Source organism: Macrobrachium nipponense, chromosome 32 (genome assembly GCF_015104395.2).
Source record: "Macrobrachium nipponense isolate FS-2020 chromosome 32, ASM1510439v2, whole genome shotgun sequence".
Lineage (NCBI taxonomy): Eukaryota > Metazoa > Arthropoda > Malacostraca > Decapoda > Palaemonidae > Macrobrachium > Macrobrachium nipponense.
Window position 1 is genome coordinate 29547806 of NC_061094.1, and position 17500 is coordinate 29565305.

Genomic DNA, 17500 nt, shown 5'->3' on the forward strand with positions numbered 1-17500 from the left:
AGGTGGTGGTGGTGGTGGTAGTGGTAGTGGTATCAGTAGCAGTAGCAAGTAGGAGTAGTGGTATCAGTTGTAATAATAACATGAGCAACATTCACAGTAACAGTAATAACATACTGTAAGTGTTCTTACATCGTGACAACACTGATTTTGTTGTAATTTTTTTTCTTGGACATCGATTTTTAGCAAAGGTTGTGCTTGCTTTTTTATTTTACCTAAATCATTCTTTACATTTAATTGATCTTCAAATAATGGAAGTACATTTTTTACCTGAAGCTCTTCATTAAAATCCAAGTGAAAGAGTACAAAAGGACAATGATTCCGTGTTGGAAAACCAGAGGAGCGTGTGGCTTTAGTGCTTCGCCGCATTGGTATTCAGTATCTGTGAAAATCGGAAACTGATCATCAGTCGTTTAGACAAATATTATTTCCCTGTAACGTAGCATTTTCATTAGCTGTTGAATAATTCTGCGGCTGAAAAAGGCAAGTAAAATGGTAAATCCTGTCTGAAATATTAGGCTGTTGAAGTCAATGTACTGGATTTCAATCAAAATCGGAAGTACAAGGATAGTTTTTGACTCGAGAGAATACAAGCCAATATTTTTCATATATATATATATATAATAATATATATATATATATACATATATACATATATATATATACATAAAATACATATATATATATACATATATATATATGAATTAATTGTTTTATTGGTTTATACTCTTTAGTCAAAAACTACATCCTTATACTTTCGATTTTGATTGAAATCCAGTACATTGACATCAGCAGCCTAATATTTCGGACAGGTTTTACCAAATGTCTTGCCCTTTTCAACTTCAGAATAATGTGTGTGTGTGTGTGTGTGTGTATATATATATATATATATATTATCTATATATAATATATATATATATATATATATAGATATAGATAGATAGATAGATAAATAAAGAGAGATAAATAAATGGTAAATAAACACACACACACACACACACACACACGCACACAGGACAGCGTAGGCCGAAGGTAACGAGGGAGAGAGAGATAGAATGGGGAAAAGGGTGGGGCCTTTAGCATCCCCCTTCCCGTAGCGCGTTCCCCTATTCCGCTTCCATCCAACCTCCAAAGCCCATCCTGTGCCACAGAGTACGCGCTACATCGTATTGATCTAAGTTGGGGGTGGGAGGGAGGGAGGGAGAGAGGGACACCAGACCTCTACTTCTGTTTCTGCTGCTACCACACAAATTATCTTCAGTTGTTATCTGTTGCTTTTGTACCGAAGTGAAGGAAGGAGTCGGGCGGGGGAGGCGGAAGGACAAATAACTGAGTCTAGCTAGGCCTAGGTTTTGTTACGACCTCGCAACTTGTTCCGAGTGGAATGTCGCTTTCCGCTCTATCTTCTCGCTTTTTTTCTCCCCTCCCCAATGTTGCTTGGGTCGCTTTTTCTCTTTTTGTCCTTTTCTTAGTAATATTCTACAAATGAATTTCATGTTTCAATTATACTCTGAAACCACCCTCCCCCCCGAACAAAGAATCTGTTCTTCTATAACTTGAACAGAAAACGGAAGAGAATAACAAGTATTTATAATAAAAAGTTCCCTTCATGGCCAACATCACGAAAACAGTGGCCGTTACGCTACCTTGATCTTCAGCAATTTTGATAACATTGCAAGCATCGTGTTGAGAGGATGTTATCAGGAGAATTGCTGCTCACGCGCGTCTTTCTTATCAGTCCTTCAGTCATCCGCTCCTTCGTCATTGTAGTTAGTGACGAACAAAAGGTCCGTTTCTTTTGAAAGAGGAAATGCTACCGGTGTCTTGTTCTCTTCATTACTTGGAGGCTTCGTCTTAAGGTTGCATCTCCCGGAAAAGGTTCTGGGAGCCTTCATTTTTCAGTCTGCCTAAAATGAGTCTTTTCACGTTAAAAATATATATATATTTTTTCTTTTGTCGATGCCTGGAAGAACGGGTGTAATAACACGTTGGAGGGGAACTTTCTCGTATGTCTCACTTTGTTCATCAGGATTATATACATTTTTTAAATGCTGTGTGGTCGGTGTCAACTTGCCTGGGCGAAAGGTCAAGTGTGATCAGCGCCACGCAACATATATAGGGCCATCATATAATTCAGAATTACTCCTTCGTCGGGTCGCAGTCGATATATCCACGTTGTCTCCACCTTTTCCTGGTGGGACACAATCTAACTTTTTTCCTTATGTTAATCACGCGAGGGAATGACGATGAACATTAGCATCACCACAGCACAGCATTATATATATATATATATATTATATATATATACATATATATATATATGTAACATCTATATATATATATATATATATATATATACATATATATATATATATATATATATATATATATATATACTATATATATATATATATTGAGAGAGAGAGAGAGCAAATATATAATTATATAAATACACACACACACACACACACACACATATATATATATATATATATATATATATATATATATATATATATATATATATATATATATAAATGAGAGAGAGAGAGAGATAATTTTTCTCTATTCGGAGGACTTTCCTTCTACATAATTGATAGCTGGAAAAAGCTTCGCATCAAATCAAGCCACAGTTAGTCTTCCGATTTGACAGTTCAGAGCGGAGAGAGAGAAGAGAGAGAGAGAGAGAGAGAGAGAGAGAGAGAGAGAGAGAGATAAACCTCTTCATTTGACAGTCGCCGCAGATTAATCAACATCGTTCTGACCTCTATCAGTGCACCGTTTACTCGAACTTGTACTAATTTCCAGGTACTTCACCGGTTCCGGTACATACTCCAGGCAAATGGAGTGAAGAATGGAGTGACGGTCAGGCGCTGTTCACTTCTCTTTGGAAGTTCGGATCGTGAATGATGATGAAAGCAACTCTTCAGTTGAAATCCCTGACTGACGGGTTTAATGAAGTTGGTTTACGAAAAAAAAAGAGAAGGAAAAATCAGAGCTTGCAAAGCACAATTTCTGCCTTGACGCATCATCTCACGACCGGCGTTTTCATTATGAAAGTGGCGGAGAATTAGCTTTGCTCGATGATTATCAAGGACGGGTACACCCTTTGGGGGTTAGTGCTATCAGTGCGTCTCATGGGGTCACTGTAGGCTTTACTTTAGACTCTGCAGAGTTCTTTCAGCCCATAGATGCAACCCCTTTCATTACTTTTACTGTACCTCCATTCATATTCTCTCTTCCATCTTACTTTCCAACTTTTCCTAATCATTGTTTCTTAGTGCAACTACGAGGTTTTTCTCCTGTTACGCTGTTCAAACCTTTTACTCTTAGTTTCCCTTTCAGCGGTGAATGACCTCGTAGGTCACAGCTCTTGGGCTTTGGCCAAAATTCTATATTCCACGGGTACAAGAAATAGAGGCTCATACTTGCTGAGAAGGACCCAGCGTGATCTTTATCAAGAAATAAGTATGTTGTCACTGAAAACTTCTTTGACCGAAGCACCGCCAACTTTGGTGCAATGAGCGAACGAACGTTCAGATGCTTCGAATGATTCGATTTGAGTGAAGCTTTTAGTACTAATGATGACGGAGTTGATCTGAGCGCAGCAGCCTTAATGCATCATTTCCCCATTAAGGTTCGGCTTTAACAAGTAATGGGAGAAGATGCGACTGTCTCTTGTCGCTTTACGAACTACCTACGTCTTCAAATCTTAGGCGTCACCATTATTCTTACAATATATCTTTGTGTGAAATCATGCCTAACAATGGCTCCACCATTATTCTTATATCTGTGTGAAATCATTTCTTTAAAAGGCTCCACCATCATTCTTATATCTTTGTGTGAAATCATAACTGAAAAAGGCTTCACCGTCATTCTTTGTGTGGAAACCAAGTCAAAAAAATTGCCTTCGTAGCAATCTTAGACGTATTTTGAGAACATTGTTGGTTGATCATTGCATTTTTACGCCTAATTCACTTTTTTTATTTTATCTCCATTTGTATGTGTAATTTTGTGGTAATACAGCTGTGGCGTCTATGCGGTCTGCTTGAAGGTTATAAATGAAAAAAGTGCGTCGCTCCCACGGGTAAAAGTGCACATGATAGTCCTCCATATTTCACGTCCGTTACATTCTGTCTTTGCTTTTCACTAGGACCTTTTTTTTAAGCGATGGGCCAGACGCATATTTAAATAACTTCGAGATTATTTGAGTTATATTATAATTATATGATCTTGTGTTCTACCTGTAGAAGCGCCTCAGTGGCGTGATCGGTATGGTCTTGACTTACCACCTCTGTGGCCGCGAGTTCGATTCTTCGGCATGCCATTGAGGAGTCAGAGACGAGTATTTCTGGTGATAAAAGTTCACTCTCGACGTGGTTCGGAAGTCACGTAAAGCCGTTAGTCCCGTTGCAATGTAAAAACAACATACAAACAAACAATCTACCTGTAGAGTATATTTGCTGATCCAGCATTGTTCAAAATTCTATTTAATCAGATTCGGTGCATACGGAATTTCTACTGTTTTAGTTTCCTCAATGTTGACTAGACAAGCGACAGAGAAAGGAAACCGCCGGTCTAATTCTACCGTGAAGAGACAAATACTGACGCCAATCGTCTCTTAGTGTCGAGTTATGAGAGTTCAGTTAAAAAGGGATGACGCATAAGGACATTGAGACACAAAATTCGCTGTTTCTTAAAACAAAGGAGAGGCCGGACTTTAGAGAAGCAGAGTTTTCTGGGCTATATTATGGTATTTCAATATCCAATACTACTTTTGTGTCTATGCAAAATGCCATTGGCCGTAAGATGGATGTCAGCACTCTAGATGTCAAGAGAAGCCAAGAAGGGAATAAGGGATTGTAACACTTTTCTTCAAGTTGAAAACGTGGAGAATATGATTTACAAGATAAGAAGTGTTTTTTAGCACTTCGCTGAAGAGAGAGAGAGAGAGAGAGAGAGAGAGAGAGAGAGAGAGAGAGAGAGAGAGAGAGAGAGAAGATTTTAACGAGAATAACCTCCATGAAACAAGCTAAAAAAATGGTGGATGTAGTGCAGTTGATTGCGTAGGAAATAGAGCAATGTGAAAAAAACATTAAGAGTTTTCCTAAGGAAAGGAAGAGTCTATTTTATGCTGACATCATACCAGGTTTTAATAGGAATCATAGGAATTCCAAGGCAATTGATACATGAGTCATAAAGCTCTTAAGACAGGTGAATAACAAATAGAAGTTTGAAGATTAAAAACCTGACACTGTCTTGTTGTTGGAAAACTTGTTTGTTGAACTTGTTTGAGTAGTGTGGCTTGGGCAGGAAATGTAATGGAAAAACAGAATTTTGTTTTGAAGTCCTTAGCAAAAATGGCCTAAAGCCATGGCAGACGAAGTGAAAACACACGAGAATAAGCGTGAATTTGAAATAGTAAGATTGGCAAAACCAAATACCCCGTGAGCTGGTATAGGTGCCAATAGTCCCAGGAGCACACAAGTTTTTTTTTATTATTAATTTTACCGGATTTCCAGCTGTCGCTAGAATATTATCTTAACAATGTTAAGACCGAAGTTTTTTTTTTTCGCATATGAACAACTAGAGATTATCTTTTCCGCTAAGAGCAGTCGAGGAAAAGGTCAGCCACAGTCTGATCAAAGATCGACCCCAGCCTCAAGAAACCTTTCATTTTGCAAAGCCTCAAGGCGAGGCGGTAAGGTTTACGTAGAGACATCCTAACAGCGGCTTTACAGTGTTAACAAGAGCAGAGAAAATGATGATGATCGGCAAATAAATCTAAAGCAGAGTAAGATGGGATTTAGGAGAGCCAAGCGCTGATGAGTCTTGCAACAGGTACTACTGGCTATGTTGACACACCCGCACATTCCAACTTTAGATAGAAAAGAGGCGAGGGAAAAAGCAGCTGGGAAAGTCGTTCTTTAGAAAGCTCAACTTTTTATGTCAAGTTTGCTCCCGGGGAGGATTATTTGCTACAGAAAGTGCCAGGCTTTGGTTTCCTTCCCTATTCGTTACACCTGTCTGTTAATAGTAAGATGTCTACATATATATATATATATATATATTATATATATCATATATATAATATATATATATATATTATATATATAATGTGTGTGGTGTGTGTGTGTGTGTATATATATATATGTGTGTGTGTGTGTGTTAAGGTATAAGCCACGAAGGAAAGTGAAACACTGGAGTAGTTGCAAGATCTTTCGACTGAACGTCCTTTACTTAGCACACAGTCTGCTAAGTAAAGGACGTAGAGTCGAATGATCTTGAAGCTACTCCAGTGTTTCCCTTTCCTTCGTGGCTTATACCTTTACTTATGCATTATCACGTTCCAAACTTTCGTGATTCAGTTATACATATATGAATATATTATATATGTCTTTTACTCTTAGAAACGAGAGGTTCAAAGGTTTTTAGAAATTGCAGTGGGTGAGGTTGCTAGTCTTTGTACCTTTTTTTACCCTTGCTGCGACCCACCTAAATCGATTAGTCACCAATTATATAATTCCTTTCTTGGGTCAACTGAGGCATAATGGAATTTGTCAGAAACATGCCCAGGGAATTTGGTACTGTAGTCGTACACTATAAGACAAAACTTTTTTTTTTTTATATGAAAAAAATTTTTTTTTATGAAATTTACATAAATAGTTACCACTGTACTGGGTCAGTTGCATTGGTCATACAAAGGACTGTATCTTGTACCCTAATCCAGGAAAAGTGGAGCTTAGATCAGGGTCAGTGATAAACCGTGAAGAGCAGCTGCATTTCACGGTCGAAGTAGGTCACACGGCTCTTAAGAATCTGACTTGGAAGTTACGGAGATAAAACTGTTTTTAATTCTTTTACGTCAAATGAAGCTACTGCAAAGTTATTCTAGTATTACATCTGACAAGGGAAGCTGATTCAAGTACTGGAGCAACACTTTTCTTCATGATATTCCCCGGCAATTTTAGAATAAGAACTACAACAACACTTTTCTTCGTGATATTCCCCCGGCAATGTTAGAATAAGAATTACAACAACACTTTTCTTCATGATATACCCCCGGCAATTTTAGAACAAGAACTACAACAACACTTTTCTTCGTGATATTCCCCCGGCAATGTTAGAATAAGAACTACAACAACACTTTTCTTCATGATATTCCCCGGCAGTTTTAGAATAAGAACTACAACAACACTTTTCTTCGTGATATTCCCCCGGCAATGTTAGAATAAGAACTACAACAACACTTTTCTTCATGATATTCCCCCGGCAGTTTTAGAATAAGAACTACAACAACACTTTTCTTCGTGATATTCCCCCGGCAATGTTAGAACAAGAACTACAACAACACTTTTCTTCATGATATTCCCCCGGCAGTTTTAGAATAAGAACTACAACAACACTTTTCTTCGTGATATTCCCCCGGCAATGTTAGAACAAGAATTACAACAACACTTTTCTTCGTGATATTCCCCCGGCAATGTTAGAATAAGAACTACAACAACACTTTTCTTCATGATATTCCCCCGGCAGTTTTAGAATAAGAACTACAACAACACTTTTCTTCGTGATATTCCCCCGGCAATGTTAGAATAAGAACTACAACAACACTTTTCTTCATGATATTCCCCCGGCAATTTTAGAACAAGAACTACAACAACACTTTTCTTCATGATATTCCCCCAGCAATTTTAGAATAAGAACTACAACAACACTTTTCTTCGTGATATTCCCCCGGCAGTTTTAGAACAAGAACTACAACAACACTTTTCTTCGTGATATTCCCCCGGCAATGTTAGAATAAGAAAACTACAACAACACTTTTCTTCATGATATTCCCCCGGCAGGCAGGTTTTAGAACAAAAGAACTACAACAACACTTTTCTTCATGATATTCCCCCGGCAATTTTAGAATAAGAACTACAACAACACTTTTCTTCGTGATATTCACCCGGCAGTTTTAGAACAAGAACTACAACAACACTTTTCTTCAGTGATATTCCCCCGGCAATGTTAGAACAAGAACTACAACAACACTTTTCTTCGTGATATTCCCCCGGCAATGTTAGAACAAGAACTACAACAACACTTTTCTTTTTTAGTCGATATTCCCCGGCAATGTAGAATAAGAACTACAACAACACTTTTCTTCGTGATATTCCCCCGGCAATGTTAGAATAAGAACTACAACAACACTTTTCTTCGTGATATTCCCCCGGCAATGTTAGAATAAGAACTACAACAACACTTTTCTTCGTGATATTCCCCCGGCAATGTTAGAATAAGAACTACAACAACTACTTTTCTTCTTGCGATATTTCCCCGGCAGTTTTAGAATACGAACTACACAACACTTGTTTTCTTCGTGATATTCCCCCGGCAGTTTAGAATAAGAACTACAACAACACTTTTCTTCTGAATATCCCCCGGCAGTGAATAAAACAACAAAACACTTTTTTCTTCCCCCGGTAACATTCCCCCGGCCAATTTTTTAGAATAAGAACTACAACAACACTTTTCTTCGTGATATTCCCCCGGCAGTTTTAGAATAAGAACTACAACAACACTTTTCTTCGTGATATTCCCCCGGCAGTTTTAGAATAAGAACTACAACAACAACTTTTTCCTTCCGGTGAATATTTCCCGCCCCGGCAATTTTAAGAATAAGAACTACAACAACACTTTTTTCGTGATATTTCCCCGCAATGTTAGAATAAGAACTTACAACAACACTTTTTCTTCGTGATATTCCCCCGGCAGTTTTAGAATAAGACACAACACTTTTCTTCGGATCTTCCCCCGCCAATTTTTAAGATACAGGAAACTACAACAACACTTTTCTTCGTGATATTCCCCCGGCAGTTTTAGAATAAGAACTACAACAACACTTTTCTTCGTGATATTCCCCCGGCAGTTTTAGAATAAGAACTACAACAACACTTTTCTTCATGATATTCCCCCGGAAATGTTAGAATCAGTCATGAGGCAATGGTTCTGCGTACTACGATCTGAATTCTGAAACGGTTATTGTAGGACGTTATTGTTCAAGGGCTAATGGAAGCAGTCACTTCGCTTTCTCTCTTTCACACTCCCTTACCTTCGTTTTTATAATCCGAAACTTTTATCTTTTGCATTTTGATAAATATGAAATAATATTTTATGATTTTATGGTAAGTAATGAAGAGATATTTGCAGTTTTCATTTGTTGTCAATAACTACATGACATTATACTGCGTGCAGACTTTTAACGGGAGTATAATAAAAATTAATTTTTCATGAGACTTCGCTTGTATAAAAGGCATGGCCAATGCATCATTTAAAACGAGAGAGAGAGAGAGAGAGAGAACAATATATAATGCACGAATTCGGGAATCGTATCCAAATGGAAATCATTCGAGTTATTTTTGTCAGCACACCACAAGAAAGTGCGCCTTCATTGAAGGGTGGCCCAGTGGTTAACACTTCGAATTGTCAGTCGGTGACACCGGTGTCGAGGCGCCCACAGTGTGTCCTCTCGTGGAAAGCCATTAAGATTTCACCGAAATCAGCAAATTTGGTTGCTTCATGACCGTGTCTGCGTTTGCAAAGACCACGAATTCGAGTATTACTTCTCTGCCTCTACCTTTTTAAGTCTTAAAATTTGTTTTTATTTTCCGGGAAGGGTTCCATTTGTTTTGAATCGATTCCAACATATTTTCTCTCCGCTTTCTCTTCACTGAATTGACCATCCCGTCGGCCTTTGAATATAACTGGAGGGTCAGAAAACTAAATCTAAAACTTTCTCATGGCCTGTCCACACTAGCGGGCATGCCCGTCTGGCAATTCCAGCTGTTTATATTTGTTTTTCCCGCTTCTGAAGCAGTGTTACCAGAGTTCGCATCGTTCTGGCTCCATACTCAGTCGGTCAGTATAATGGAACGGGTTATGGGAACACTGTTTGCCCGTCGGGCAGTGCCCGCTAGTGTGAACAGGGCCTTCCAGATCTCGCCCGAAGCTTCAGAATGCTTCTAAATGTCCACAATTTACAGAGGTTCATTTCATAGCAGTTGTTCTTACATTACCCATGAAACTGCAGTCATCATAGCAATGATGACTAGTATGTTTGTAATGATGCCGTCACTATGACAGTGATGATGACAAGCTGTGATGATGTGCGTAAATAATTTGTGAAAGCCGTTAACATTTTTCAGAGAATTCCTTCTTATTTGATGATGGCTTCATTTGCCTGAGAGATGTAACTGGTCTATTTAATTTTTGATGAATAAACAAAATGTGTTGAAACCTTTTTTTGCAGGAAGCATTATCATCTCTTGGATATTTAAGTTTTCCGACGATCGGGCTTATTGGGGGAGAAGTGTAAAAAATAGGCAGTTAATATAGGCGAAAACAATGTAGGGAATTCTAAATGAAAGGTGATTAAAAAAAAACAAAAAAAAAAAAAAACAGCGCGTTCAGCAATTTGGGAATATTCAAACTAGACCACAGTGAAGATTTAGAAAAAAAAAATATTAGTGAAATGAGCTTTGGCTTCCGATGTAAGTAAGCAACGATTGTGTTATGATTTGTGGAATGGGTGAGTATTGCCTGAAAGGAATTGGCGATAATGCAGCGGATCCATTAGACTGTCTTAATTAGTGAAATGAAATTAGGGATGCAGCCACGAGAGACGTCGGGAATCTTTCAAGTCCAAACATCGAGAACATTGTGACCAGTTTAGTTGCCATCGGTACGAAGGTGGAAGGAGACGAATAATAATAATAATGATAATAATAATAATAATTTTCTTAAAGATTCAGACAGTGCATTAGAGTAATCCATTTAATTAAAAACTCCACCGAAGTTCCGTGATTGGCGCGCAAAGATTTCAGCGTAATTTGATAATCGAAAATCAATAACCTTCCAAAAAAGCAAAAAGACAATATCGGTAAAGTGTCATTCACAGAGTTTTCCAGCGTTTTTTATTGGTAAGTGTTTGACGAGACTGTAGTGGGTACCATATTTGATATAGATAGAATAGGACGCATATATATACATGTCTTATATATATATATATATATATATATATATATATATATATATATATTATATATATATATATAATAAGAATACACAATTATATGTGTATGCATATATACATATATATAATGTATATACTATATATTTATATATTTATATATGTGCATTGAGCTACAAATGTCCTTTAATATCCAATTCTCTCTACTTCGGAATTAATATATTTTCATTTATGTTAACCGAAGGGGAATTTTTCATTTGATAATAAATTCGTCCTCTTGTGGGTTCGAACCAGCGGACAGAGGAGAAATCAGGACTTCAGTGTTGTTACCGACAGTTATTTTTGCCTTACGAGTGGGTGGCTCCCACAGATTTTCATTCAAGGAGCTTATGTACTGATTGTACCTACTTTTGCCTGGTGGTCACCCATCTAAATGTTGACCAGACCCAACAGTGACTGCTGGCGGTTCGTCAGCATAACAATGATCTGACTGTAGTGCATAATTCGCTATGTCGTTTACCGTTCGACCAGCACTGGCCAGTACTTTTACCAACCTTATCACGGAGACTTTCCCAAAACTGGAAAGGTAACTCATTTTGGCGCCCCACCCTTCTGGTGGGAAGAGGGTGAATGATAAAAAAAACTAATATATATGTATATAAAGACGATAAACACTCTCCCCATATTTTTTTCATGACAATAAAGGGAGCCCACCAAAAACTTGAAGTCGTGGAAATTCTTTTTATTAACTTTTGGCAGAGAACCTTCCCTTCCCTCTATATCTTTAGATGGTAAAGAATTTCATTTGTGTGTATGTGTATATATATATATATATATAATATATATATATATATATATATATTTTTTTTTATCTATGTATGTACATATACATACTATATATAAGTCATATCACTTTTCCGTGATTCATATACATATATCGAGCTACAATGTCCTTTAATATCTAATTCGCTCTACCTCGGAATTAATATATTTTCATATATGCTTAACCGAAGGGGAATTTTTTTTTTCCTCGATAATAGACTTGCCTGGATCGGGGCGCGAACCCAGGATCCTTTCAAATCCAGGAACGTCAGTGAAGCTTTTACCTACTTACACTGGTAGTGTAGTAGGTAAAAGCTTCACTGACGTTCCTGGATTTGAAAGGATCCTGGGTTCGTGCCCCGATCCCAGGCAAGTATATTATCGAGAAAAAATTCCCTTCTGTTAAGCATATATGAAAATATATTAATTCCGAGGTAGAGCGAATTAGATATTAAAGGACATTGTAGCTCTATATATATATTATATATATATATATATATATATATATATATAATGTATGCACCCTTTTATCCGTAGCTTAAAACGTTTCCACTATAACATCTACATATTTTCTATTGTTACATCATCAATAGATGCCATTTTGACCATTATTGCCATAATGAATCTTTCTTTCTCATATAATTTACCCATAAATTAAGTTTGATAATGACCGAAGGGGAATATCTCTGTCCCAGGGAATTTTCCTCGTACCGGGAAGAGAGAGAGAGAGAGAGACAGAGAGAGAGGAGAGAGAGAGAGAGAGCAAAAAGTCATGCGCTGAGCGACAAAAACAGCCAAAGCGATTAGATTTTGCTCTCCCAACGTGTTATTAGATTCATCCAATTTACACGAAATAATCATAACATTGAATCCGGAAGGGAAACAAGTTTACAGCTCGTGTTCAATGACATTACACCAAAGCAGAAACATTAGTTCAGATAGTGACAGACAAATTACACTGATATAGTATCAGTCTACGCAGTGGGACAAATTAGTTTGTTGCAGGAATTTCCGTTGCAATCCATATTAGCCAGATGACCCCAAATTTTAACATACAACGGTACATTAGAAAAATTGATTTACTCCGCTCAGAGTAGTGACTGGCTTTCGGCTCTTTTTACGAAAGCAACGAATAATAACTGAGAGCAAATGGTGACGGCCACCGTATTTTCACTGAGGTTTGTGTCTCGGCTGCTTTCAGCCTTAATTTTAGCCCTTTACTCACAAGAGAACTTAGTTCTCACAGCTTAACAAGATTATTTCCACTTTCCTCGTTATTCGAAGGCCGTCGGGATAGGCAACCTAGCGTCTTTAGATATCCCAGGCCTAAAATAAGAAAGTCTAGATCAGTGAAAAAGACGGATGCCTATACTCTCGAAGAAACCGCGACATCGGTCTCTTAGACACAGGCATCATTTGGAAACCACTAACCAAGTGTGCCTCAGTGGCGTGGTCGGTATGGTGTTGGCGTGCCACCTCGGTGGCCGCGAGTTCGAATCTCGGGCATTCCCCTGAGGGTTTAGAGATGTGTATTTCTGGTGATAGAAGTTCTCACTCGACGTGGTTCGGAAGTCACGTAAAGCCGTTGGTCCCGTTGCTGAATAATCACTGGTTCCATGCAACGTAAAAACACCATACAAACAAAACAAACAAACTAACCAAGTGTGAGGTTTCTCATTTGAGAGCTAGAGTCTTATGGAACCTTCATCCTACAGGTTCAATACTTAGCATAAGTTATTAAAATGTCCTAATCCATAATTTTCGTGATCATAGCTATCGTATTCCGTCGTCAGTTCATCCCAGCCTTAACAAAAACAGTTGCCAGGCTTAAGGAGATGGAAAGTGGTTTCAGGGGTAAGAATAGACGACTGTCATATTCTAGTATTTTCTGGACAGTGTTTGTTGTTTAATCTGGCAGACTTTTTAAAATGATGCAATTGATCATGAGCAAGTAAAATGTTCTCAATGAGGCATATAACCGGTGACTTAGTCAGACTTAAATGGGAATAAAATTGAAAAACATTTACACTTTTTAGACTAAGAGAGGGTTGAGGCAATTGCATGTAGTGGAAAAAAATGACCATATAACCTTCTTTGAAGCTAATGGAAAAACTAGTTGTTATTAGAAAGCTTCGGTGATAGAATGAGCAGATGACTTGGAACAAAGAGAAGTGCGGGTCATAATCTTGGTAGTGTTCGTTCGTTCCTTCATGATTATTTTCGTTTAGCCCCCGAAAGGGGGCGGGGTGGGTTGCGCCGTTTAGTGCACCGTACGTAGGCGTTACTTAAGGTTCCCCAAAGCGTCCCTTCGGTGTTCATGTAAACCACTCCATTCATAATCTTTCTTCTTACTTTCCACCCTCTCCCAACAACTGATTCTCAGTGCAACTGCCTTGAGGTTTCTTCCTTTCGTATTTCTCAAAGCTGTTTGCTGTCAATTTCAGTTTCAGCGCTGAATGACCTTAAAGGTTCCAGCGCCTGGTATTTAGCCCAAACTATTTTCCTTTTTTGTCGAAGTGTTGGTATTGCATGATCTAAAATTACACTTTTTTTTTTTCCTGAATGTACGTATATGTATAGCAGCCATAGGCGTGGATAAGTACACAGAATCACATTGAAATTGTAAATTCCGCTACATATAAATTAAACTATCCAGTGTAGCTATATAGAGCGGTGAGTACTCCATACAAGAAAATAGAAAAAATAAAAAAAGAAGAGAGCTCATATGAAGCAAAATCCTCAGAACCGTAACCGTGACTTTTCATTAAAAGATAATGCATATATTATCCCCAGGCAAGGCATAATGCAGTTTACGGTAGGCTGGGGTGGTCATTCCATAAGACGTAAAACCCCTGAACCTTAACGACTCCATAAGCATAATTCGTATGGTTCACAGGGTTAACCTATATACTACATACGCGTGGCAGAGTAAGAATTATATCCGCAAAAGGAGGACGCAAGAAAATAGAATAAAAAAGTAATAAAACAGGGAAATGTTACCATACAGAGGGATTTTTTTGACATCCTACCAAATTCTTATCAATAACAGACACAAGTACATTTAACGAGATTATACTACCGGTCAATTTTCAAGATTATTGTGGATAGTTTACTTTATGAAGGGTCGTGTAAGACTGCCGAAGTACCGTAGTTTCGATATCTTATTTCTCTGCTGTAAGAATCAAATTCATTTCTCGATATAATGTGTTCGGCTCCCACAATAAGCTGTAGGTCCCGATGCTGGGTAACCAATTGGTTCTAATCCTTCGGGCCAGCCGTAGGAGAGCTGTTAATCAGCCCAGTGTTCTGGTTAAATGAAGATATACTTAACTTTTTTCCTTCCATGAGACAATGTTTAATCGTTTTTTTTCAAGGAGAATAAGCGCGTCTTTGTCTAGCACCAAATCCTGATCTGTTCGAAAGGATAAAGCTCCCTTTAGGGTTGTGTGCTACGTAATTCAGTATAACGTAAGGGTTCTGCCTGATTTCTTCACCCAGACACAAGGTTGAGCTTTTTCTCCCAACGATTTCAGCGGTAAAAGTCGGTGACCGTGCTTCTATACATATTGATTTTCAGACCGGAGCACTGTCGCGGGTCTTCTTCCATAATCATCTGAGGACATTCAAGGAAATTGGCTTCTGCAGTAATCATGAAATTGAATTTCTAAGCCATGATTGTGAAGTTCAACATCAGCCGAAACTGCTGCGCTCATTATCTCGTATAGTTTCCAGTGCAATCTTCTGTTGGGGTGGTTTAACGCATTAGTATATTTTCCTTTGTGATTATGAGTCGGTTGTGAGATCGTGCGTAATTTTGTTGCGTTCAAGATTACTTTTTCGTAGCCATATTCAAATTAAAGGGTGCCTTTCTTAGTAGAGCTTGAAGAAAATCAATCTGTAATTGTGGAGTATGTGTTGAATATTACCAGGTAAGTCTGCCATAAAGAAGTGCATTTAAATACATACTCATGCACACTTTATGTATATATATAATATATATATATTATATATTATATATATATATATATATGTTAGCCACACACACACACACATATATATATATAATATATATGTATATATATATATATATATATATATATATATATATATATATATATATATATATATAATATATATAAATAGCAACACACACACACACACGCTCACACCAACCACACCACACACACACACACACACACACACACACACATATTATATATATATATATATATATATATATATATATATATATATATTATAATATATATTATTTCTGACTCACATCGGGACCGGACCCTGGTCTTTCAAGCGAAAATCCTTCACGGTGAAGGGTTAAGTCGAATGAAATGTTAGCAATTCCTTTGCTGGTGGGTCGGAAGTTGAGTAAAATTCGCTGGTATGTTAGGCGTTGCCCAGGAAAATACTCAGCTTCTTTTATGGCTTGTGCGGAGGAATTGCTAACGGCCTGGACTCGCACTTGAAAGAACCGAGTTCGGTCCGGATACGAGTCACCCCTCTTTACCCATATCTATTGGCAAACACCTTGCGGAAGAGATCATAAAGAAATTTTTAATATAAAAGCAGAGCGCCTCAGTGGCATGGTTGGCATGGTCTTTCCCTGTCACCTCGGTGGACGCGAGTTCGATTCTCGGGCATATCACTGAGGGGTTAGAGATGTGTATTTCTGGTGATAGAAGTTCACTCTCGACGTGGTTTGGAAGTCACGTAAAGTCGCTGGTCCTGTTGCTGAATAACCACTGGTTCCATGCAACGTGAAAACGCCATACAAACAAACAATACCAAAGTAGAGTACGGATGGAGAAATTGCTGTTCATTTACTTACCCAAGATTATGAAGGGTGTCGTTATTAGGTGGGTCGGTTAGGAGAGCCGTTACAGAGGCCAAAGTGCGCCGGGAGTTGACGTCATCTGTCAAGTTCCAGGCCGTGGAGGCGGCCTCCACTCCACTGACCCTAATTCCACCTCGCACTTTGCACCTGAAAAGACAATGGAAATTTGATGGTATGAGCTTTTGCTATATGATTTAATCTAAATTGAAGAGTCAACTGTGTCAGATATATAATATATATATATAGAATATATATATATAATATGATAATTATAATATTAATATTATTATTTATATATATATATATATATATATATATATATATATATATATATATAATATTATATATGATTTATTAACGTATTGCATACAAATGTCCTTTAATATCTAATTTGCTCTACTTCGGAATTAATATATTTTCTTATATGTAAACCTAAGGGGAATTTTGTAGTTGATAATAATTTTGTCCTCTCGTGGGTTCGAACCACTGCCCAGCGGACAGAGAAGAAATCAGGACTTCAGTGCCGTTATCGATTCGGCTAAAACCGGTTCGAACCCACGAGAGGACGAAATTATTATCAATTAAAAAATTCTCCTTCGGTTTACATATATGAAAATATATTAATTCCGAGGTAGAAGGAATTAGATATTAATGGACATTTGTAGCTCGAATAATTTATATGAATCACGGTGATGTGATAATTATTCATATATATGTATGTATATATATAACCATTGTGTATAATGTGCTTATGTATACATATTCTAGTTACTTTTTACTGGGCAAATATGTAATTTTGATAACCACAATGTCCT

At 37.6% G+C, this 17500-nt stretch overlaps 1 protein-coding gene across 1 annotated transcript in view; it reads right to left on the reverse strand.

Moving 5' to 3' along the window:
• Nucleotides 1-17500, reverse strand: part of LOC135207297 (transmembrane protein 132C-like) — a 266712-nt gene that overhangs the window by 40101 nt on the left and 209111 nt on the right. The window contains exon 3 of the mRNA XM_064238972.1: nucleotides 16680-16832. Coding sequence (XP_064095042.1) covers nucleotides 16680-16832 — 153 coding nt within the window. The remainder of the gene's footprint in view (nucleotides 1-16679; nucleotides 16833-17500) is intronic.